This window comes from Atractosteus spatula, chromosome 4 (assembly GCF_055471065.1).
Source record: "Atractosteus spatula isolate fAtrSpa1 chromosome 4, fAtrSpa1.hap1, whole genome shotgun sequence".
Taxonomy (NCBI): domain Eukaryota; kingdom Metazoa; phylum Chordata; class Actinopteri; order Semionotiformes; family Lepisosteidae; genus Atractosteus; species Atractosteus spatula.
This window is the reverse complement of record NC_142709.1, coordinates 51561639-51586339: the sequence shown is the minus strand read 5'-3', so window position 1 is coordinate 51586339 and position 24701 is coordinate 51561639. Positions and strand designations below refer to the sequence as shown.

General features: G+C 36.7%; 1 protein-coding gene across 1 annotated transcript in view; it reads left to right on the top strand.

Annotated features, from left to right (window-relative positions):
- glra2 (glycine receptor, alpha 2) overlaps nucleotides 1-24275 on the top strand; it is a 38478-nt gene extending 14203 nt beyond the window's left edge. The window contains exons 4-9 of the mRNA XM_088912623.1: nucleotides 1109-1332; nucleotides 11041-11123; nucleotides 13628-13765; nucleotides 13897-14111; nucleotides 19247-19396; nucleotides 22656-24275. Coding sequence (XP_088768749.1) covers nucleotides 1109-1332; nucleotides 11041-11123; nucleotides 13628-13765; nucleotides 13897-14111; nucleotides 19247-19396; nucleotides 22656-22934 — 1089 coding nt within the window. The 3' untranslated portion in view covers nucleotides 22935-24275. The remainder of the gene's footprint in view (nucleotides 1-1108; nucleotides 1333-11040; nucleotides 11124-13627; nucleotides 13766-13896; nucleotides 14112-19246; nucleotides 19397-22655) is intronic.
- Nucleotides 24276-24701: the final 426 nt, after the last annotated feature.

Genomic DNA, 24701 nt, shown 5'->3' with positions numbered 1-24701 from the left:
CCATGAAACATTATCAGTGTGTTCAACATGAAATAAAACTACATTTAGCATTCTGAATGGAATTGCCTACATATTGCACTTTTGCACACTAGAAGCATCCGTCATTTAATGATTGTGAAGTGCACTTTGTAGAGATTAAAGTGCATTTCAAAACACAAAAAGGTTTTCTCTTGAAATCTGAACAAAATGCTTGTTTTTGTTTTACTGTGATGAACTTTGCTCTAAACAAACATATGGAAATGATTGTTTCTACAAAATAATGCAGAGTAACTTCTTCCAGTTAGAAAAACAAGGCAATTTGAAGTGAAAATGTGAAAGCAGACTGTTAAAGAGCACCATTTGATGTGGGCTATGCAATGCATGCTACAGCTTTTGACATGAAGAGACTAGAATCCACTATGTCCCTTCTGTCCAAGATCAGATAACTAAAGTACCATTCAGTCTTTTCTCTTATTGTATATCACAAGGCAAAGGTCACCTCTTTGCTTAGTTGCAGTACTTGTTGTTTGCAATGTCTTGCTGAAAAAAGTCTAGAAATCATGTTTCTCAGTAGAGACTGTATTTCTCAATGTTTTTTATGACCCCAACATTTGCTGGTCTTTGTACCAGTTAGAGTTTGTCTTACCTGGAACATACTCTTATTAACTGCTTAAAAGCAGCACATATTAAGATCTTAGAAAATCTAACAGATCATTTGAAATCAGAGGCTGCATAAGAGCTGGAAACAAAGAGATTAAATTATTCAGGGTATTTGTTTAATTAAGGGATCGGTTCTGTATTTGATAGCTCAGCTGGAATGAAAGTTAGCAGACCCTAGGTCAGGAAACTCAGATTGGAAGTAGCTCATATTTTGTTGGGAATCCCTCATCTAAAGTATAAGAATACCTCGATGAAAAAAAAGTGCCTGGCTAATCTGACATATAACTACATCTGAGATATAACTACACGTACAGTATATACAGCTATAATGTGAAGTGCTTGTGCAATATGTTTGACTAAAGTCATTTTTCACCCTCAGTCTAAAATTCAGTTTTCTGTTTGCACACTGAGAATCTCTTTGTGCTGCTGAGAGTCAGGACAGTTGAAGTAATGCTTGGTATTTTCCCAGGATTACCGGGTGAACATATTCTTGAGGCAACAGTGGAATGACCCGCGCTTGGCCTACAGTGAATACCCTGATGACTCTCTGGATCTCGACCCCTCTATGCTAGACTCTATTTGGAAGCCTGACTTGTTCTTTGCCAATGAGAAAGGGGCCAACTTCCATGACGTTACAACAGACAACAAGCTACTGAGGATTTTCAAGGATGGCAATGTTCTGTACAGCATCAGGTGAGCAATGTGTTCTGCTGTGAATCCATGAGGAAATTCAAAATGGTCGAAGACTTGAGAGTTTTTTTTTTCTTATTTTGCATGCTGACTGGACAGGTGCTGTTCTGCTGCATTCCGTGATTAAGCACTATGTTGTAAATGAGATGTCAATGCAAATGCACTGTTGAAGTTGCTGTTCTGTCGTGTATAGATAATGCTGCTTACAATTCCATTTGCAAAACATTTCTTACTTGTTTTAATGTAAGAAAACTGTATTGATGAGAATATCTGATTGTGGCACTGAAAATTCAAGTTAGATGGAAGTGTATATGGATGATTTGGGTTTATAAACAGTGACTGGAATATGCTCAAATCAACAGTACAATACTGTTACAAATAATAATGGGATTTTTAGATATCATACATCTATAAAATCTATCCAATATACAATATACCCTTGCAGATTTTCCTAGACACAATGTAACATTTTTGTTGGACATGGTTCATACTGTAGGTACTGTAGCTAATGGCATACCTGAATGGCTGTACTTTCTGTGTGAATTTACAATTACAAAGTGCAGCAACAGTGCGTTAGAAGGTACAGAAAGGTTCTGTCCACTGCATGAGAAAAACAAAAGTTGTCAGAATATGACTATTAAAGGTACAGTTCTGTAAAAAAAAATAGTATGGCACATACTGTATGTCAAAATGAAAGTATTCAGATAATGCATACATCTGAAGTTGGATGTGACATACATATTTCAGATTAAAAAACATGTTGACATGTTGTAGGCAAAGTGTTTATCCATGTAAATTTTTATACAAACTACTGCACATGTAGTTATTCCCTGTTGGGTACCTTCTTCTGAAGATTCTCTACAGGTGATTGATAGTTTTCTGTATGAGCCACTGAAATGTATTTCTTCTTCCCTTGATTTCTGTCTTGTGTCAAAAACCAGGAGCCACAATAACAAACTACCAAATAAGTGATTTCTGTAGTGTGAAAAACTGTTAGGATAATGGTGACCATGCTTCTATTTTCTTTACAGTTCAAAATCAAATGCTATAGATTGAAAAAAATAATAAATTGAGCATTTAATACACCTACCTTAAAATTGTACGGTGCCCTTGAAGTACAGCCCAAACTATAAAAAGGGAACGCACACTAGAAAAAAGAGGTGCACCGTTCTCTTTTTCTAGTTCACTTTTTCTAGTGTGCGCTCCTTCTTAAAGTGTGTGCTGCACTCCAAGGCCACTGTACAATTGTAAGGAAGCACTCTTGTTTAAGAAATCACTGTGATGACACAAACTCTGTTATCCAGTTCTGCGTATTATGTTCAGTATTGCACAGCCTTGTACAGATATTCTATATCGTTATGTTCTAACTTCTTCTATTAAAAAAACAATTCTATAGTCATATACTGTATTCTAGGATCTTTTAGTCATTTTGGTTTATGTCAATGTGATCGAAATACTTTCTGTTCTTCATTTTTCTACAAATCATTACAAATTATTTGTGTAGTTATGTGTAGAAATCTAGAACAAAACATACTTTTTTAGCCTTTGAGGGATGTGTCGAGAGCACAAAATAACGTTAATAATGACCAACACCTAACAATGAGTCATCAATTAGATTTGATTGGTAATTAGGCTGGGATAGCTACTACAACACTACAGGTGGGCTGCTCAGATAGTTTGAGATGTTGTGATCATGATGTTTGGAAGATTCCAATTAATGTGAAGCAGCGTTTAGCTTCTGCTCACCCACCCGCTACTTTGTTAATATGCAATAGTTAACACAATAAAGCCCAAATAGTCACTGGGACAGCCGCTGGCTTTGACGGCCAATACATTGTAACAGTTGCGTTGCAGTGTTTTTCAGCTTTAGAGATGGTGTAAGCAGTGAGACAGAGACTCGTCCTGTTGAAAGGACATGTTCACTGGCATGTACAGTAGCTACAATATGTAGTCACCTCAGAGAGAGGTCCATACCTTTCATACACCACAGGCCAAGACGTAGGACCACAACCACTGGTACAGTAGGTAACTGCAGGTACACTGCAGGTAAAGACACTCCTGCTTTACTTCTCCTTTGATTGTAACTGAACCAAAACTGACCACACCTTTAGCAGAATCTAAATAGGTTTCAATTACATAATATCATTTCGGGCCAGTTTTCATGACCTGTGACATTTTCCTTAATATATTAAGTGAAAGGACATTTATCAGTTACTGTACATGTGCCACATGTGCCTTCTCCCTCATGAATCATGTATCTGTTTGGGAAAGCAACTTTTGAAATGTAATCCATTACATATTACATATTACTTGCAGAAGGGATTTCTTTTTAAATTAACAGGAATTTGGGTTAAATTATTTTATAACTTCACCCATGTAAAAGAGTTCCATGTAATGTGTGCACAACAACTACAGTACATAATAAGACATTTCCTCTTAAAAGTAATTCCTCCCAGCTTCCTTTTAATTAAAAACATTACCCAAGTAACTCTAGTGGATTCCTTTTTTAAAGTAATTTCCCCTAACACTATGTTTTGCCAATTTCAAAATACAGGAGGTTTCGAAGAATGTGTTTGAAGCCAGTCTAATTTATTACAAAAACCAAAGAGCAAATTAGTGCAGTCAAGGGTGTGTGAAGGGCAATAAAAATGCCACTTACACAGATGTAGTGCAGAGAAGATATTTTTTCTTGAATGTGGTCGTAACACTTTAAAGGCACTTTATGTATTTGTCCAGTACAAAACCATTAGGCTTTTACTGAGAGTGTGCTAAATGGTCATGGTTCACAGGTACAGATTGTCAGGATTTCTGAAAGAGGTGAGTTGTTGGACCCCTGTGCGAAGCCGTGAGGAAGGTAGTACGAGCAAAAGTAAATCCAATATTCCAAATCCAAGTCGTTAGGCAAGAGCGAAGACAACAGTAGGAGAACCAGGTCGGGTAATCAAAGGAGTCAGGTCAAGAATAGTAGCACGCTCAAGAGAAAGCTGTGGAAGACTTTTCAATAGTGAACATAGGTAAGCCAGTGAAGAGTGTTTAATTATTGAAGAGAGAGAGAGACGTGGTCAGATAATTAGTTCCTGGATGAGCGTGTGTGGAATTTAGTACGAGTGGGAATGCCAGGGCGCTTACGGGAGAAGCTATGAATCGTGACACAGATCTCTCAGCTGTTTTTGGCAGCACTGATAAAGGCACAACTGTCTGTTTTGTAGAATAAGAATGTAGCTTAGAATTTTGTTGCATTTGTAAAATGATTATAAATATTGAAATATTAAAATGAAACCTACAGCTAATATGAAGTACCTCCTATATAATGAAGTAATAACCGTATGATGAATACAGTATTTATATGGAGAGCACTTAAGCTATTTTGAGTTGGTGTTAGTTAAATCAATTGCTGTGGTAAGCTGTTATACCATTTAAGAAAATTTACAAGCTTCTCACAAGATATTTCCTCAGGTATGTTTTAATTCAGAAAAGGCTCCAGAAGAGCACTAAGGTGAATTAAGTCAATTTCACTGCAACTACACTTATTTCTCTCAAAGTGTATGACTACTGAAACTGTACTGCTGTACAAATTGCCTGTACTTCCACTATTTATACTAAATGTCTGGAGTTCAATTCTTTTTCAATGAAACACTGAAGACTGGTTTTAGGCAAGTGAATAAGAAACTTGTTGTTTGATAAATCCTAAAAAATGTGTGTTAAAAATCTAAAACAATACCTCAGAAAATTAAATTCAGTTGGTTGAATCAGCAAAGGGAAGGCTTGCTGTCAGTGATTGATCAATGACCAATTGCCCTTCTTCCCCATCCATTTTCTAACTGCTTCTTAAAATTCAGGGTCATGGAGGAGCTAGAGTCCTACCAGTAAGAGATGGGTGTAAGGCAGGATACACTCTGGATGCTAGTCAATCACAGGGCAGACACACAGAAACAGACATGCACACCTAGCATACTTTTCCTAGAAGTATTTTCCTATCAGTATGTTTGTGGATTGAGGGAGGAAGCTGGAGAACCCTGAGGAAACCCATGGGAACACAAATAATAGCTCAGGAATTGAACCCCAGCACTGCTAACCACTGCACCAATGTGCCACCCTTTTCTTCACATTCATTAACATAATGATGGCGAGACTGGAAACTGGCCAACATATTTAGAGCAATTTCTGTAAACTGCGGTTTTACAACACACAGTAGCTGGAGCCTGGCCAAATTCCATATCTGTTTACACGCTATGCCTTGCAAAAAACTTCAAGACCCTTGCACAGTTTTCACATGTTGTTGCTTTAAGGCTTTCAAATTTAAAGTAGCCATTAATATATCTCATATACACAACCCACATGCGACATTAAAAGTAGAAAACTAAAAAACAGTAAACAAATAAATAGTATGAAAGAAAAGTAAAAAAAGTAAAAGTTGCATTAGCATTCAAATCCTTCAATGTGGCAAAACTAAAATAATTCAGGGGCACAACATTACCTTAACAAGTCATACAGCTGTGTGGCTTCTGTGTGCAATAATAGTGATTCACATGATTTCAGAATAAATACACGGGTCTTTGTAAGTCCCCTTAGTCAGGTCATGAATTTCTAGCAAAGATTCAATCATGAAGACCAAGGAGCTTTCAGAAAAACTCAGGGGTAAAGTTGTATAAAGGCACTGACCAGGAGAAGGATATAAAAGACACTTAATATCTCCTTGGGCATGTGAAGTCCATCAGTAAGAAGTGGAAGACATGCAGACACTGTCTAGATCAGGCTGTCCCTCCAGCCTGAGCAGCCAGACAAGGAGGAAACTGCTTGGGAATACCACCACGAGAACAACGACTTTGAAAGAATCACAGAGTTCAGCCACTTAGATGAGAAAAAATATTCAGAGGAGAACAATCTGCCAGTCACTCCAGAAAGGAGGCAGTATGGCAGAGTGGAAAACCAATCTCACACCCCCCATGGAGTTTGCAACAAAGAATTTAAGTGATATTGCAATTATTTAACACAACAGTTTGTGGTCAGAGAGGTCTAAATTGGATGCAAACGCAAAATGTTGCATCTGTCACAAACCAAACATAGTTCATCACTCAGTCAACACCATCTCTACTGTCAACCACAGTGGTGTTAGCATTATGTTATAGTTCTGCTTCTCATCATCAGGAACTGGGAAGATGGGAAGATCATCATGTGTAATGTAATCAAAATAATGTTACTCTTACTGTGTGGTAGAACCATGTGAAATGAACCAGAAGACAAATTGCTAATAGAGGTCTATTCAAAAAGGTTGCTTGTGCCCTTCAAATCATTCTGGAAGAACAATGGTTTAGAGCATAGTCAGAAGGCAAGAAGAGATGACAAACCATCTATGAGTAAAACCAAGAAAGCTTGCTTTAATATATGTAAACTCTTTTCAGTGAAGACTGAAGAGTGTCTGAGAAGCTGGCTGTGTGGTCTGAATTTAATATCTACACCTTTTATTTGGTTCTATCCCTGGCAATTCTGTGACTCACAGGTCTCCAAGCTGAGTTGTTCCTTAGGGCTGCTGTTACGATAGAAAGTGTTATTTCATTGACAAGGGGAACACTGGCTTATTTTTTATTTTCCCTTCTTACGAGCAAGAGCACTTTCTTTCTGTTTCCAACTGGATTTGTTGCCTAACTAATCTTAGAACAAGGTTCCTTTGGCCGTTTTCTAGCATTTTATTGTTTTAAAAAGAGGTGAAAAAGATCGATTTTATTTCTGGGTATAGTATATGGAGAAAAAACTGCCATTTATTACTCCTCCCAAAAATTACATTAAAAGTAGAAAACAATTACAAAGATATTGTCATCCTGGAGAGTGCTTCTTATGGCAATTGTTCAACAGTATGAGGAGAGTTAATGTTATATTTGCCATGTGTTTCTGTTCTAATGTGCAGTACCTTGCTTAGTTTAAGACGAAATATTAAAGCTGCAGTTAGAGGGATGTCTAAAAACACAAAGCAGCTTTTCCACCACTGCACAGAGCATCCCTAGAGGCACAAAAAATGTAACAAAGTTATTGATTTCCATACTTCTTTGCTGCATTATTAATAACCTGCTGAATCAAAATGGCAAAGAACTGCATTCCTGTGAAGCATGGACCCCAATGTGTACAAGTTTCAGTTAATTTGTAATGCAGAAAAACAGTGTTTAGATTAGCAGACATGTGCTAAAGCAACCACTTTACTGTACCCTCCAAAGTATATAGTACCTTCAGTTTTATGATAGGATTTTTAGTGTTTCAAAAGAAGCACTCCCTCATCAAAGACTTCCCTTCTCAGGAGCTCAGCCTTGAAAGGATTATTGCAATCTAAGCAGAACCACTTCTGCACCTGAGCAGCAGTCTTGTTTTTAGTCAAGGACTAAGTCAGTCTGGAGCATTTGTATGGAAAGAATAAAAAGGCTGCTCTGGTAACAACAATAAAACTGTCTCCCAGTCTAATAGATTCAATCACTTCTGGGATGAAGAGGTCTGCATTGTAAAACTAGTGAGGAACAAAAATTCTGGGCAACACTGAGCAATTTCCCAGAATGTCACTATCTGTAGGAGATGTGGCTGCAATATTTTTATACTGTTTACCTGTCAGCTTATGCCAACAAGGGCTATTCCCATGAAATCAAGGCTTCGCAAGAACCGTGGTATGAAGACAAATTATTTTGGCTTAAATCCAGTGGCTGTGTTCTTTTTTATCTTCTGTTTTGTTGCTTTTCAAGATTCTTTTTTAATAGCATTGGATACTAGTGAATGCATGCCGACATATCAGATGATTAAATCTGAATATCAGATTTTGCGTGCTGGATAAAATATTTCAAAATATATGTCTTGTTTTACATATTTAATTAATTGTTTGCATTGATCTGTTCAAATCATATTTATGTCCGTTCATTCTCTATTGTGATTAAGAACAGAAAAAAAAGTGCTTAGCTCCTATTAATTTAATGGAACCAGTTGGTTAAATGGAACCAAATCCGCTGATCTACTGTACATCACATAGAGGTTAGCACATAAGAAAGAGGCCATGAGAATGAAACCCAACCAAGATAACAAGTCTTTGGTAACTGTTTTTACAGTACCTTCAATTTGTTTGTTCTCCGTTTCCTCTGTGACCAGTGAGTTAGGAGGTAGAATTAATTCCAAATACTGTTTTATTTTTGGAAGCAGGTGAAATTAGAAGCTCTACTAGTGGATATACATCTGATTTTCTAATCAGGGATGAATATGCTTCCCTTTATTAATTAGATACGTCAATGGTACAGTAAAATTCAGCAAGCATAATCGTTAACAGTCTAAATCAAGAAATCAAGCATACTGTATAAAGTTTTGTTCAAATCATTTGTTATTTCAGCTTATTATGGAATGCATATTTTTTAAATGCTATTAAAATAAAGACTTGTTCTAAAGTAACTAAAAAAGCTCTGTATAATTAGTTACTTTATAAACAGGGAATCAATTCAGTGATTTTGCAAGCATGGGATGATATTGATTTTGTTGGTTGCTACAGTATATGACTGAATGAATCAATATATAATTGCATATGAGGAGAACAAAAGGTATAAACATGACATCTGAAACCAGGTTGTTAGATATTATTTGGGTGCTCATTTTTTCATTATAGAGTATGTTGAAATCCTTTCAAACATACTAGTCTTTCAAAAGATTCATGTTCTGCAGCTAAATTAAGTATTGATTATGTGTTTTTTTCAACTAATTCATATTACTGTTTTGTACTGGAGTGGGGTAATTGTAGTTGTGGATTTCTGATGGGTGGATATAGGGAATCAGTTCTCATCAATAATCACCGGTTAGGCAAATGTGTGAAGACTGGAATTCTGCAGACCAGATTGCCAGCTATCTGTCCAAACGTCCAAGCCACAATTGCTGGATTTGTATTACTGGAGTACGTGTGCAATTATCACTTGTATTTATTAGACTTGTTGTGCTTGAAGTGGAGACAGTATTAGAACAAATTGAAAAACACATCTTTAAAACATTTGTCTCTATGCTAACACTGAGATCCTTATTTCACTTGATGTTTGGCACATACATCATTTTTTCTTGGCTAGTAAATTATATGTTTGTTTTGGTGTAGTCTCTTAAATTGTCAGGAGTCTGCAGGAAAATAAGACTAGTTCTGGTTAAACAGCAGCATTCTGTAGGTATTTGTCTATGATTTATATTAGCATATTGCACATAATTCCCCATCTAAACAAATGCTTGTGACTTGTATTTTAAAGAGTTCTTGAATGTTAACTTTGCCTTTTTTTTGTGAAATAAAGCAACAGTAATTGGTCCTACATGATAACTCTTATTTGTATTAAGAGTGATCCACTGATAATCTACAACAATATATTTTCAGTGTGATTTTTTTTTCATTCTTTATTTGGAAAAAAGAGGAATGAGGAAACTGGAATGAACAACTATGCTAACTTCAGATATAGTGGCTACTTTCCACCTATGAAAATAACCTGCCCCATCTCACTAAAGGAAATAAATTTGATATATAACGGTAAATATTTCAGGGGAGAAAATGAGGTTTATTAAAGATAACCCTGGAAAACCTTGAATTGGGAGCTTTGCCTTACATGGTTGTGAACTCTAATGGGAAATAATCTGTGTGTAACAGGATTCACTCATATTTGTTTCATTATCCCTGAAAATGTTACGTATACATAACTGACATAAATTCTGAAGATCAGTGATCCTACTGTAAATCAGATGTCTGTGGTACTGCACTTCACTCTGATGACTATTCACTTACTACTTGTTGTCTCTTTTCCCTGTGCTTTAAAAATTTCTTGAACAAATGGGTAATACCTCTGTTAGGTGTCACTGTTGGAGTTACTGTATGTTTACAGTCAATGAAATTTGAGTTCAGAGCTGTTGCAGTACATTGATGTGACCAGTATTCTATCCTTCCATTTTTCTGAAAGTAATCAGTTTTTTTTTATTCAGCAGACACTTTTGTATCCAACAGTTTACATATGTGTCCATGTACTGTATACAACTGAACACTTTACTGCTACCATCTGAGTAAAGTTCAAGGGTATAACTGGAGAGCCCCACCTTCCAGATACATATTCAGAACTTGAACCCTAGGAACACTGTTGCGCGACAAAAACAAAATCCAGTCAGTTTTTGTTTTAGATTTCCACATACTGTATACTGAATTCAAAGCAATAATGAATGGTATCTGTAGCTCAGGTGGGTAGCTGCGTCAGCATGCGTAGGCTGCAAAGGAACAAGTAATACGTTTATTCCATGCTGGAAAGAGAAGAAAGAAAACACAACGTTTTGGCCTTGGAGCCTTCTTCAGGCTCCAACACGTTGTATTTTCTTTCTTCTCTTTTCAGCATGGAATAAACCTATTACTTGTTCCATTAATGGTATCTTCCCTGTTAAATGCCTTGGGCATTTAAATAAAAAATGTGTTTCTAAAAACCCCTCTAACATGTAGTAGTTAATAATGTTTTGACTGAATTGAGTATACTGTAGGGATCAGCAGGTTTTTACATGCTAGCTGAGTTTTTGATTATCATGTACACAAATGTGTTTCCTTTGTGGATCTTTTTGTTACATAAAATAGTGTGTGTGATAATGATGTGTTAACAGTTCCATTCTTGTTTAAGGATGTTCAATGCTCTGATTAACTGCAATTCTCTATATAGTTTGTTAACACAGTATTTATGATTTGACTTTTTTAAGGTTGACTCTTATCCTGTCTTGTCCAATGGACTTGAAAAACTTCCCGATGGATGTTCAGACCTGTGCAATGCAATTAGAGAGCTGTAAGCTATTACCATTTTTTTTTGCTTTTTGTAATAGTCAGAAAAATGTAAAAGAAGGGCCAAGGCAGTTGAAATTTAAACTTTCGTTTTAGTAGTTCTGTTATTTTGAATACAGCACTTCATATCATCTTTGTGTATTAAATCATTGTCTCATGAAGACTGTAAACTGCTCAATAGGAAATGAAATGTGATAGACAGACACAGACAGACAGACACATACTAGTATTAATCATTGTTGATGCATAATATAAAACAATGTATTTAATCACAGACAACCATAATCGTATTAACAGTATGTAGAAGTAATTGACAAGCAATAAGATGGACACTAAATGAGCAGGAAAATACAGAACTACTTTTGCTTTATTTTTAAGACTGTTCTTTCTCTTGAATGTTGCATCTGCAGCCCAATATTAGTCTGGGAGGTCATACTGTCATTGCTAATTATGAGGTTCCAGTCTCTTCCTATCATTCATCTTCTCAGAAAATATACAATACACTGAACAATGTCAGAGGGAATTTCTTACTATTTATATGGTTAAAATAGATGTTAAGGGACCCAAATCTGTCATTTAGTTTCATTTGTCCCACTTACAAAACTGCCACACTTAACAGTTGTCAACAATCAGCCTTTAATCATGAGTATGAGAACATTTGTGTTTAATGAGAACATTTTGTTGATGTGTGAAAGCAGTAAAAGCAGGATTCATCATCTACTGACAAGTGTCTTCTCAAAGATTTATTGGTTGTTTAAAGAAACACTCGGTCTGTAAATTACTGTAGGCCAAAGTGTTCTTAACTCAATCTCAAAGTGAGCACAGCAGAAATATTATCTTCTCAAGCAGATTAAGTCTGGACTCCAGCAGTGGCTAATTACAAAGTGGATCATTACAAAGGTCAGGAAAAGCTGCTGTGTTTTCTCTGCACCAAGATAAGATATTCAGTGATCAACAGCAGTCAGCTTTGGTAACCTGCTCTTTAACAATCACTCACCTTTGTTTCTTAAAAAAAAACATTGTAATATCCACATCACACAGGTCCTTGTTTTCTGCATGCCATGGAAAACTATCCACTCCACAATCAATGAATTATAGATAATTTACCCACAAGCTCATACTCACCATTCAGAATCATTATATATTAATTAGCTCGAGAAATTATTATGTTTTTATTAGTAGTAAATTGTTTTAAAATTGTTTTTGTTTATTTTTTTTAAATTGTTTTTTGGTTTTTTGCTTCCTTTAAGATTTTATTTTAACTGCCCTCTTGCAATTGTTTTCAGTTTTGGAATAAGGGTGCTGGTATGCAGATTAGTGCGAATTTAAGTAAAATGTGGGATCCATAATCGAATGCACTGACACTGACACAGACACTGAAATAAAAGGTCAAAATGTAAAGCTATTCAGCTATTCAGAAATGTCAAAGCTCTGAAAAAAGCATAAGACAGAAGTAAATTTATGAAGAAGAAAAACGTACATTTTGCTGATTCAGATTTCAAATACAAGATATGAATATTTGAAGGGTGTTAATAATTCTGCATGACTTTTTTCATCTTTTAGTAATGTGGTGCGCCTTACATTAGATTTTGATGTACTGTAACTCTATTTCTAGTATAATACACCAAAGAAGGCTACACTTTTTTGCCAATGATGCATAAGTACATTAGGAACATTAGTTTTTTTTCTTTACTGATTCCTCTGACTCTTGTCACTTAGTATCCATATCTTTAAAGACCTCAGACACTTGTCTCCATCTGCTGAAAATCTTTTAATGATAATAAAATATTTGAGCACTTATACAGTAGATGTCAAGTACCGTAAATAAGCAGAGCTGTGGAATTCTGCTCAATCCTGTTTATGCACAGACTCAAGTTTACAAAGAAGGTACCAAACGGTAAAGCCAGTGACAGTGGCAGCCGATTCACATTCTGTGGAGAGGTACTCAGTACCCAGCTACTAAACTAAGCCATCCAGCCCCAGGGTACCAGACACACAAGGAGTGACAGAAAACACCCACTACAGAATATCACAGAAATAGTACCTCACCATATGAGACCCATGTGAAACCATGTGATGGCTTCACTATTTCATCATCTGTGGATGTTTTAGTCCTCCTGAAAGGCACATTCATGCTTACCAGTTTCCATGAAGGCAGCTGGCTCCCATTAAGGCCTGTGTGACAGCTGGACCTTGCTGTGATTTTCTGGGCTTGTCATGGGGCGATCACTGACAATGGAGATCCTTGTGACTGCAGCAGGGCTTCTAATCGCAGACTATTCAATTGCAGCAAATGTAGGTTGCTGGTACTAATTACACACTAATGTCTTAAACAATGACTTTTTAATGTATTTTACAAGGGCGACGTCATATCTTCATTTCTAACACTGATGATTTCCACTGGTTTCATTGTGCTCTGTTATGGTCTCATTTTTACTGGATTTATTGGATTTCAAAAATGCAGATTAATAAAAAAAGAAGAGTTCTGCCCTTTTTTATTTCTTGCAGTCGGCTACACAATGAATGATTTGATCTTCGAGTGGTTGAATGAAGGTCCTGTGCAGGTGGCGGATGGGTTAACCCTGCCTCAGTTCATTCTGAAGGATGAAAAGGAGCTTGGGTACTGCACAAAGCATTACAATACAGGTACAGGACACTCGTCAGTTTTTCCCCTCATGTGAAAAAATCATATTGGCAGGTTGAAAAAAAAGGCTGCTTGCACGAAACTGCGACACTGTTTTAATATTTAGTATATATATATTTTTTTTTAATTTCAGGAAAGTTTACTTGCATTGAAGTCAAGTTTCACCTCGAGCGACAGATGGGTTACTATTTGATCCAAATGTACATTCCCAGCCTGCTGATCGTCATTCTGTCCTGGGTGTCTTTCTGGATCAACATGGATGCTGCACCAGCTAGAGTGGCTCTGGGCATCACCACTGTACTCACCATGACCACGCAGAGCTCAGGCTCCAGAGCATCGCTTCCAAAGGTAGAAGTGGCCGCGGCTGGGTTCATTTGTCAAAGGAAGCAATTTCACATAACCAGGGGCACTCCTATGACAGCTGCATGGAGTCCCTCCTTCTCATTTATTGTTTTTCTCAGGTCTAGTTCTGGTCTGATATGTCAAAAAAAAACAAAGGCAAGCATCCGATTAGGAAGGACCCTTTTCACTGCACTAAGTAAATGCTTAAGGGATGCATGGAATGAAGGCAATATTCTATATCTTCAGCTTCTGAATGGCAGGAAAAAAATATTTTTTCAGTTAAATCAGATTTTATAATATAGAGAGCATTAATGACTTTAATTTGACCTTTTATACCCTGGGTAAACAGTCAAAAATTCAAGCGCAGTCAGAAACAATGAAATTAGTCTTAAAAATGTAGCCGCGATAAACATTCACCTCTGATTTTTACTGTTGTTGTCAATACTGCCTAATTCAAAGTGCAGATAAATGCATTCTGAGAACGGGGGTTGCCATGGCAAAAGACACCTTACAGCGTGACGTCTTTGCTGAGGGTTTTCATTAAAGTAGCTTCCAGCAGCAGGCTGCTCTGGCAGCAGTCTCCTTAGGGACTGCGAATGTGACAGCCTGGGTCCACAGCCTTTTGTTCTGCACGGCTTGTCGTGTCTGATGTGCAGATGATATTATCTTGTGAAACTCGGCATGGATTCATTCAGAGTCATGGCCTTGTGTCTTTTTCTCCCCCGTATAAAACTTATTAAAAACAACACAAAACAAGTCAAAACTACAAAGTGATTTACTGAAAGATCCAAGGGAATAAATGATTTTTCATATATCTGTTGCATGAGTCCAACTTTCAGCTCACACAATTCACTGCATCACCCTGTTATAACATGGGACAGACTATGAATTTAAATGCTATGAATTTTATTTTTTTTTTACAGTTGTGATCTAGTGAATCTTGATATTTTACCCTTAGTAACATGGAGTGCAAACGTAGCAGATGACCTAGGCTTATCCCTGTCTGTCTGTCTTTTATCTTAGACTTTGCTTATATTGGACCTATTACCACTTGCGAAATCCTTAATACAGTTTGTGTTATAATGATCTCCGTAAGGTCCAAAATGATATATGCAAGAAATTTAATTTATCTAGACACTATGTCACCTTCTGCAAAATGTCTAATATGTTTGCATTTCTTGAAGCTCAACAGCAGGCAGACTCTCAGCTTGATTTTCACTTTTGTTTTTCATTTAATCTCTTGCCTGTGGTAATGCTTTTTTTGTAATCAGTGCACCTTACTATAATTAGAGTAAGAGAGGGATGTTAAACCATTCAGCTGAAAGGTTGTTTTTTTGTTTGTTTAAACACATGCTTCAGGCCATACAAGAATTTGCAGTATGAATATGTTTTGTTGCCCGTTGAGTTTCAGATTATTCAAAGTTTTTAATTCATATATTTAAATACAATTCATGAGTACCTGTGGGGGAATGAGGTTCTGACACCTGGAAGCTCAGAGGCTTTCAGCTCATACTCTATAAATCTCCTTACTGTTTGCTCCTGTAATGAGAAGAATTACTGCTCCAATAGTGCTTAAATAGCAAACAGCACCACTAAATTAAACTGTAATAGTATCGTAAATTATTTAATTGCAATATGTATTGATGGCCAATGTGACATAACTGACCCATGAAATGTACAAGCACTTTGTGGAAAACCTCAGTAACTTTGAATCATTCTTGGGCACTTGATCAATGGGCCAATATTGTTTCTTCAAATGAGATGCTACAGAACAGAAACTATTTACAAGACACTGCAAGGATGATTATTTTAATTATTAGAGGAAATGTTTTTCCTAAGCTTTTTCCCACTTGACTTTTGGGGATTTTAAACATCTTTAAGTTAAATAATACAACTGTTTAGCTTTTAAATTCACATCACTCACACCACAAACATCAATAATTCATTTAAATAAAGATGTTTTGCATTATATTTACTGTAAGAATCTAAAAACCAAATACAATTTTGTTTTTCCATTCTATTGGGGATATATTTTCCTATTCTACTTAATGCCCAGTGGATATAAATTCAAAGACACTGTACAAAGTTAAAGAAATAATATTATTATTATATTACTTTATTTGATACCCAGGGAGCTATAAAGATGCAGTTTGATCGAGCTTTTATTTACTCATTCAATTCACTTACGTTATTATCATCAAAGAACGTTGATTAAAACCGTTAAACCACTGCAAATGAACCCTAATTCGAAGTGACTGTTTCTGCATTTACACCTCTATCTCATTAATGAGAAAAAGAAGCTTTTATTTCAACTGTGCTGTGGGAGGGATGCCGCTTTTATTGCAAGCTCAATTTTATTTTTTCATGTAATATTTTCAAATAATTTGGTGCTTGTGCTTTTAATGTAGTAAGATGTTATTATTCTCTCACAGACACTTTCAAACTTTCAAAGAGATTGTGTTCAAAGTTTATTTAGATTAGATGGTAATAAGCTCCGTAGTCATGTTAAATTGCTTGTAAGGGATTCATAAACCTTACAAGCAATTTAATTACTGGCATAAATTACTGACTACATTCTTTGTAAACAACACTTCTTTTCTAAAATAATTATGTCACATTGATGCCTCAGTCTTCGCTTGCATTCAAGAAGTGGTAATTTGGTAAAGTGCTCTTCAGTCTTTCTAATAAGAATTATCCCACAGAAAGAAAATTCAAATGTGGGACAGAAAGAAGTACTTTACTTTTAATATTATCTGCGTCTTGAAATTGAGTCGTAGAGACTCTTTTCTCTGAGCGATAATTAAAAGAAAATAAATAACATCAGATTATAGTTTAGGAAAGATTGTTACTTTACTCATTATGAAAACATAATGAATAAAAGCAAAAACTGATAATGCTTTCAACATCAACATTCTGATCCACAGCAAGACATATACAGTACATATTGTATATACAGTATGCTAGGACACATTCCTCACCTGAGAGGTCCTAATTAAAATTCCACCATAGCATTCACAGGGTTGATCATGAGGAGAGAGGTTCTCATGCTTGCAAGGAATTGCAAACCCTCCAGAGATAGAAACATTTTAAGGTTTTGTCAAGGTTTAATATATTTCAATTCAGGCAAAGTGAGTTGAATCTGAGTCAACGTGATTGCAGAGGTTAATTTAGGATATGTGAAAAAAAAACCAACAAGCAATACACAATACAGGGAAGATTTGGACATGTGGACAGGGCACCTGGAACCCCTCTATGACAAGAGCCAGAAGGCTACTGCATCAGCAGCAGTATTGGCACTTGAGCTGAAACTCTGGGAAGACAAATAGGCCATGCCATACAGTATTTGCTCCTTCGTGAGCAGGAGATTGGTGGGCTCTGGGCTTTGTCCCTCTCTAACACATTTCCTTTTTACTCTGGGCAATATGTCTATTCTTCATGTACTGCACGTACAGCATAAAACTGGAATTAAATTGTTTTCGTGTGTTGACTCTCTTCCAACGTGGTTAACCAGTTCCTCTTAGAACTACAACCCTTGCAATGTACAGGGAGAATCACTTCACTGGAGGAGAGAGGAGCTATAGACAGCCTACCTGTCAGAGCCGTTTGTCATTGAAATACTGCAAGCTCCACAGCGCCTCACAAGGACGGAGCGGCCAACATGAGGACCACCACAACCCTCACCGACAGCACTGCAAGCTTGAAAGTGACAGGAGTGTCTGCTGAGTGCCAAACCCATGTCAACTCAATCCTCCCCAGGCCTGCCAGTACTTGGCCACTCTACTGATGCTCAGGGAATCCCGGTCAGAGTCAGCTCGTGATAAACAAGAGAGATATATGCCAGACTTCACTATGAAACAGCACCATCTTGATTATGTAGCCTGTGTGGACCACAGGGTTCAATGCAAAATCCAAACAAGCATGTACTGGTGGAGCCACTCAGAAGTGCTTGCATACAGTAATATTAGGAAGACAATATTGTGACTGGTAGTATGGAGCATTTACAGGAAGGCCTTATTTCATCTATCCTGAATGGCGCTAGTTCTATATCATCTGACCTAACAATTATTAAGTTGTCCTAGATTAGTGCTAATCAGGATCTGTGAAGCCAGAGCTGAAATTAATTCAGATGCTGTTTATTTCAATTAATATATTTTTAAGAAAGTGTAAAAAATATTACCAGACAAAAGCTAGCTCATTTAGATCTTAGCTGAAGTTAAAAAGCTTTTTTTATTGCTATCTGTCTGGCCATCTAGATATGCAAGACACAGAGAAACAGCAGATAACAGGATACCTCCTAGAATTAATTCCATCTGACTAGGGACATGAAGAAAGGTTATTAAAGAAAGGTTATTTTAAGTACTGGCTCCTATCAGTCCCTGATGGATGGAAGATCCAAGCTTATGTTTTGCAATAGATATCATCTCATGTATTACAATATGTGATTGTGGACTTTTTTCCTTCCTCTTCTCGAACAGGAAATAAATAGAGAAAGACTGAATTATTTAGATATGGACTTCATTCTCTGTCAATCCAACTTGACATACTTCTTCAGAGAATGTCTGATTCAATGCTGTGTCATGTGCCTTTAGGGAAAGTGTGTCCGCTGAGATGTGCCAATTTAGCAAATCTGTATTCTGTCTTAGTTACTGAGGAGAAAACCCCTGGGTAGCAGCCATGATCTGTACTACAGAGAAAACGCTTCAGCAATATGTAAATTAAAAAGAGTACCCGAACCCCCAAAGATGTAGTATTAGATATTGAACTGACACGGGAAATCAATTCCCTACATTAACTTCAAAATATTTTAATGGTAAAACAGTGATCTATACTTCAGAACAATGAAAAGTAAATTTAATAACCATAATTAGAGGAATCTACTGTATGTGGTGGAGCTGGTGAGCTTGTAGGTAGCACTCTTCCCACTGGACTAAACTGTCCATTTCTTAGTATAAGAAACCTGTGCTACTATGAAAACATTATGTTGGTTCAACCTTGACGTTTGGGTTTGGAATTTATTTTTGGCCCAGACATGTAACGTTTCTATCCATGTGATTGGGAACTGTAGTGAAGCATTAAGCATTAAGTAATATTTCTTTTAATCCCTACTCCTGGAAAGGGTTATCATTCTGTTTTCTGCTCAGGTCTCCTACGTGAAGGCCATCGACATCTGGATGGCCGTGTGTCTGCTGTTTGTGTTTGCTGCCTTGCTGGAATACGCTGGAGTCAACTTTGTCTCAAGGCAACAGAAAGAGTTCCTCCGTCTCAGAAGAAGACAGAGAAGACAGAACAAGGTGATTGTACAAAGCGTGAGCTGTCGGGGCAGCTCATACTTTGGAAAATGGTTTTGCTGTCCAGACAAAAAATTGGTTTTTAATCATTTTCATGTCCATTCCTTTTGTGTGTTGATAGTAAATGAAAGACAACACTGATGAACATTAGTGGTAAAATTAGATATTACAAATTTATGTTAAAATTTCAACCAAACTTAATTCAACTGAATTTTTCTCTAGAACAGTCACTGATGAAGTTTCTTTCACTAGGCAAAATGTATTATTTTTTATAAATCCAGTACTTACTGTTGCTGTTCAGAAACTGTTTTTTAGTGAGGTTTTCCTGATATCTAATTTACAATTAAGCCCTCTTTGTTTAAATCACACCTAGCTTCCTCTGAACTAAAGCAATAAAATTAAGTAATAAAACAAAACAGCATAATGTATTGAAAATGACATTGGGGAATTGAAGATACATAATTTAAATTGAAAAATCAAAAAGTATAAACACACCATTTTCATGTTTTGATGACAAACATACTACACAGTAAAAGACATTACCAAATCAGAGCTTGATCACTCCTTATAAGGGGTTAATAAATACTGTACACTGCAAATATTTTAAGAGATATGAAGCCGACAGAATTACATTAATTTTTAAAATGATGTGTGTATTGCTAATGTTATAATAGAGCAGTTGCAATTTTCTAACTCGTTGTAAACCTTAATATTTTTCTCTTGTATAAAGAGTAGAGGGGCAAAACACTGGAAACATGCAAGGGTCCTGCTCTGACATGTTTAAAAAAAAACAATAACAAAATTACAGCTAAGCCATCTCTTTTCCATAAATTCCACTTTCCATTACTCTTTTACTCTGTCCTTATATTATTATTTTGCATGCTCTCTCTCTTTCATTCTAACCAGCTCATTTTTTTTTGTTTCATCAATTTGCTGTTCTCATTCTCTCGACTGCTGTCTGGTCTGCAATTCTGGGGACAGGAATTGGTTGTTGGCAATGAGAGCGTTCAATCTGTACGCCGAACGAATGGTTTGCAGAGCAAAGAGCCATCGACCTGTGGAGCTTTGAATCAAATCTGCAATGCAAGCTCAAGGGTAAAAGCACTGAAACACACGGCACACCGCATGATGCCATACAGCCCAAGCTTGCTGGCTATGGCATTGGGCTGATCCGTGTCATGTCTTGTGGATGAGTGTCACACAGCAACTGTTATCCCTAAGAGTTTAGCATTTTCGTGTCCTTTTTTACATTCATCATTTATTTACCCTGTTTTACTCCCACGTGCTCTGACAATGCACCCTGACACCGGGAAGTCCTTCCTTTTCCTATGAAATGTCTAAGCAGCCTCAGCACGCAGCTCTGGGCACAGTTACAATGAAGTGCATGCTGAAACGAACATTGTGAATTAATTTATTTCACAAAACATTGGGGGGGGGGGGTTGGCGGTTTTAGTTTTCCAAAACCAGTTTGATTCAAACTGAAGAGCTGCAGAAATTATATTGTAATATATTTGAAGGATTGTAAAACTCTTTCACACAGTGTTGACAACTATAAACATGAAAAAACAGTTTTGTGTGCTTACAGTATACAACATGAGCAATGAAGAATTGTAATTGCATTACACACTTTTATGAAGACCCTGGAACCTTTCCTTTTTCTCTTTCTAGATTATCTAAAGCACGACAGGTCATGTCAGGGCATTGGCAGAGTCTGTTCGCTGAGGCTTCATTGAAGGGATAAACAGATGTACTGTATGGCTAATGTTAACTCAGATCAAAACGAGGGCTCTGAAGCTCATCGGATAGAGACGTCTCATTCAGGGACAGGCGTCCAGGCAACAGGAGATCTCTTGTTTCAGAAAATTTTAACATCACTTAAAAACAGTCCTTGAAAAGATGCTGAACTCGTTTACACTTAAATGCTATCTTTTTTTTCCGATCTCCACTGGGTGCTCCCCCGCTGGTTAATTTGAATCCTGCAGTCTCTTACTTTCACATTTCTAACCAATATGCTTTATTTATTGCCATTTCTTCCCTAAAAAACTAGTCATTTCTAACCAATATGCTGTATATATTGCCATTTTTTATTTCCCCCCAAAAACCTGTGAAAGGCTTGGAAGCACTGATTATGATGCATTTTTAATGCCCCTGAGTTCTGTAAATCAGATACAGTAGTTTGAATTCCCTTTTCAGAAAATATCCAAGTCTAATGCCTGCATTGGGCCAGCCTTCCTTTAGGAGGACATTGAAGGACATCTTTAAGAGATGGGGATGGGAGGGTAATTAGGATTTAATGACTCGAAAGTTAATTTGTGCAGTTTTCACTGTCTTTGAAGCAACACATAGTGGAATTGTGGCACACTCACCATTATCACTCTTTTATACTACTGCCCTGAATATTAAACTGCATATAATGAAAAATAAAAAAGGCGGGCTTGTTCCAAGTGCTCACAGTACACGTCGTTGTATAGTTTGCATCCTAAGACATATTCTAATCGCAGCAATAGTGAAAGCACTGTGCTTTGGTACCTACAGCATAGGAAATCCATAAAAGGCATTTTTGGTTAGATTAACAAAGTCGTGTTAAGCTCAGCAGTGCTTAAATAAGAAAATCCCACTACAACTAATCCACTAGCATTATGAATATGGCACATTATATGGGGAAATGTCAGGTCGACAGATTAAACATTGTTCCATTAAATTCTAAGAGCTTTTTCTGCAGTGGGTCTTGAGCAAACTGTCTTGTGACTTCCAGGTTAGCAGTCCCCAGCCTTTTTTGAAGAGTGTTAGCCCCTTTTCAATTTCCAGACATTTGGCAGACCACCACACACTAAGATCTGTTATTTACACTCTATTATATATGGAATTTAACATGGTATCAAAGAAATAATCTGTAAACATTTGTCATGTAGCCAGATTTGCATAGGACATTTTTATTCATTATCTCAGAAAATATATTTGCGAAGCTCAGCCATGCCTGTACAGATGTATATTAAGTACCTTCATGAGAGGCCCAGTCATGCTTCGCAGACTACCGAGATGGGTTGTCAGGTTGCTGGGATGACAGGTTCAGACTTGAATTTGATTCCCAATTACGTTATTGTTTTCTGCAGTGTCCATGTTGTAGCTTCGCTAGACCACCAGGGGTCCTCAGATTTCGGTTGAGAAAAGCTGCCCTGGAAAACACAAACGAAAGATTGCAGTGCACTAACAATACAGCTGCTGAGCTCATGCTTGTTTTTCTTTCTGGTTGCATTGCTAGGACGACGACGTGGTGCGCGAGAGCCGTTTCAACTTCTCCGGTTATGGCATGGGTCATTGTCTGCAGGTGAAAGACGGCACCGCGGTAAAAGCACCACCAGCTAACCCTACTCCTCTTCCACCCAAGGATACAGAAACAATTAAAAAGAAGTTTGTCGACAGAGCTAAAAGGATCGACACTATATCTAGGGCTGCCTTTCCTTTAGCATTCTTAATTTTTAATATATTTTATTGGATTACATATAAAATAATAAGACATGAGGATATCCACAAAGAGTAGCTGGCTTTTCTGGGTGGATCTCTTGAACTTTCATTGCCAAAAAACAAAACAAACAAACAAACATTTCATAAATAAGTGAACAATATCAGAGATCATATTGCTTCTCGAATGGTCGCCACCTCCTGGAAGACAAGTTCAGCCTCGATGGAAAGCGTCAGTAAACATGGACTGGGACAGTGCAATATGTTTCGCCAAACATTCTCGATGGAAAATGAGTTCTTCCAAAATCTTAACACAGACTCAGACGAAAGTACACAGCTCAGTTAAAAGGGAAACAAAAAATATCAACTCCGAACCTAATTCTATTTTTGTTGTTATTGAATGCTGCAAAATTGTTTTGGTGACACAACATGTTAAACTGTTTTTAGTGATCTAAAGTAAAACATAGTCAAGAATGGACCAAATTTTACCAGATATTACTGCCTTTCTCTTTGTACTACATACTCACTGAGTTACATTCCATTGATGTGTAAGTAGTAAAGGCTAAACAGGGAGTACTTTTTGTGTATTGAATCAATTTAATAATAATGAAGAAAAATAAATTTATACAGTTATATGGTATTTCAGGGGAGCTTATGTTTTAGACTGTTTTTGAAGTTTTGAAGGACGTTTTGTTAAGATGAAACCTTACATTCTTTAACCAGTACTTACTCTACCCTTGTTATAGCTAAAGTCTGAAATTAGACTACCTAAAGGTTTTTGATAATGTGTAATGTAGCTTGTGAATACACAAAATTGCCTAATTTTGGATTTTAGCTGTAACTTTGTTTTCAAAACTACTCGTGTTATTCATAACTTCTGTTATGAATCAGTGCGCTTGCTTTTTCGGGTTTTTTTTGCTTTCTTTACAATGCATCTAAAGGTGCCAAACAATGAAAAACCTTCTGTGCATTTTTGCACCACTGTATTAAAATGTCTTTAGGTGGTGCAGTTCAAACTAGCATTGGATTAGCATTCCAGCTACATAGTTTTTTATTGGTGTACTTGCAATTAATAGCTTTTGTAGGTAGATTTGGTGTAACAATGTTTACAAACTCCAGATTTATAACTCCTTCAGTAACTAACATTTTAAAGAAGACATCAATCTATTTAAAATTTGAAAATGTTTTGTGATTGCATATTACGTCAATCCCTTCAGTGCCAACAGTATGTGTTTAACATGGTTGTATTTCATACAGTATTTCTTACTGAAGAATTTCACACAGAAAACAAGAAAGGGAACAATAAAATGTAAATGGGACCTGAAAGACATCACAGTGTTACACAGTTTTATTCTCTGAAGCATTTATTTTGAACAGCTCATCTTTGTTATACTTCAATAAAGCTAAATGTGCAACATGATTTTTTACTGCTTCACTTATTTCCTTTCATATTGTAACTTGTAATCCTACTGGAGATTTGTTCCGAGTTACGTGTAAATGAAAGCATACCGTGGCTGGGCCATTCCAGTAGTGATAACAATCATGCTATTAATAATACTATTATTTACTGCATTTATCTCTTGGTAGTTTGGAAAAGGTCATCATACCAAAAGCTGACTGATATAACTGCACATGCCTGTGGAGAGAGGATAATTGTTGGACAGTTTCACTGAGCTTACCTTAGGGTACATATTTCTAAGGACTTCAGCCATGTTGAGTGAAAGTGTGAAGCAGGCCTCAGTAAATTGATGTGTGCATGGATATTGAGAGCCTATATAGAGTGTTTCACACTTAATATGAGAAAACTAGAAACCCTGCAGAACCTCAGCATTACTGCCCTGAATAA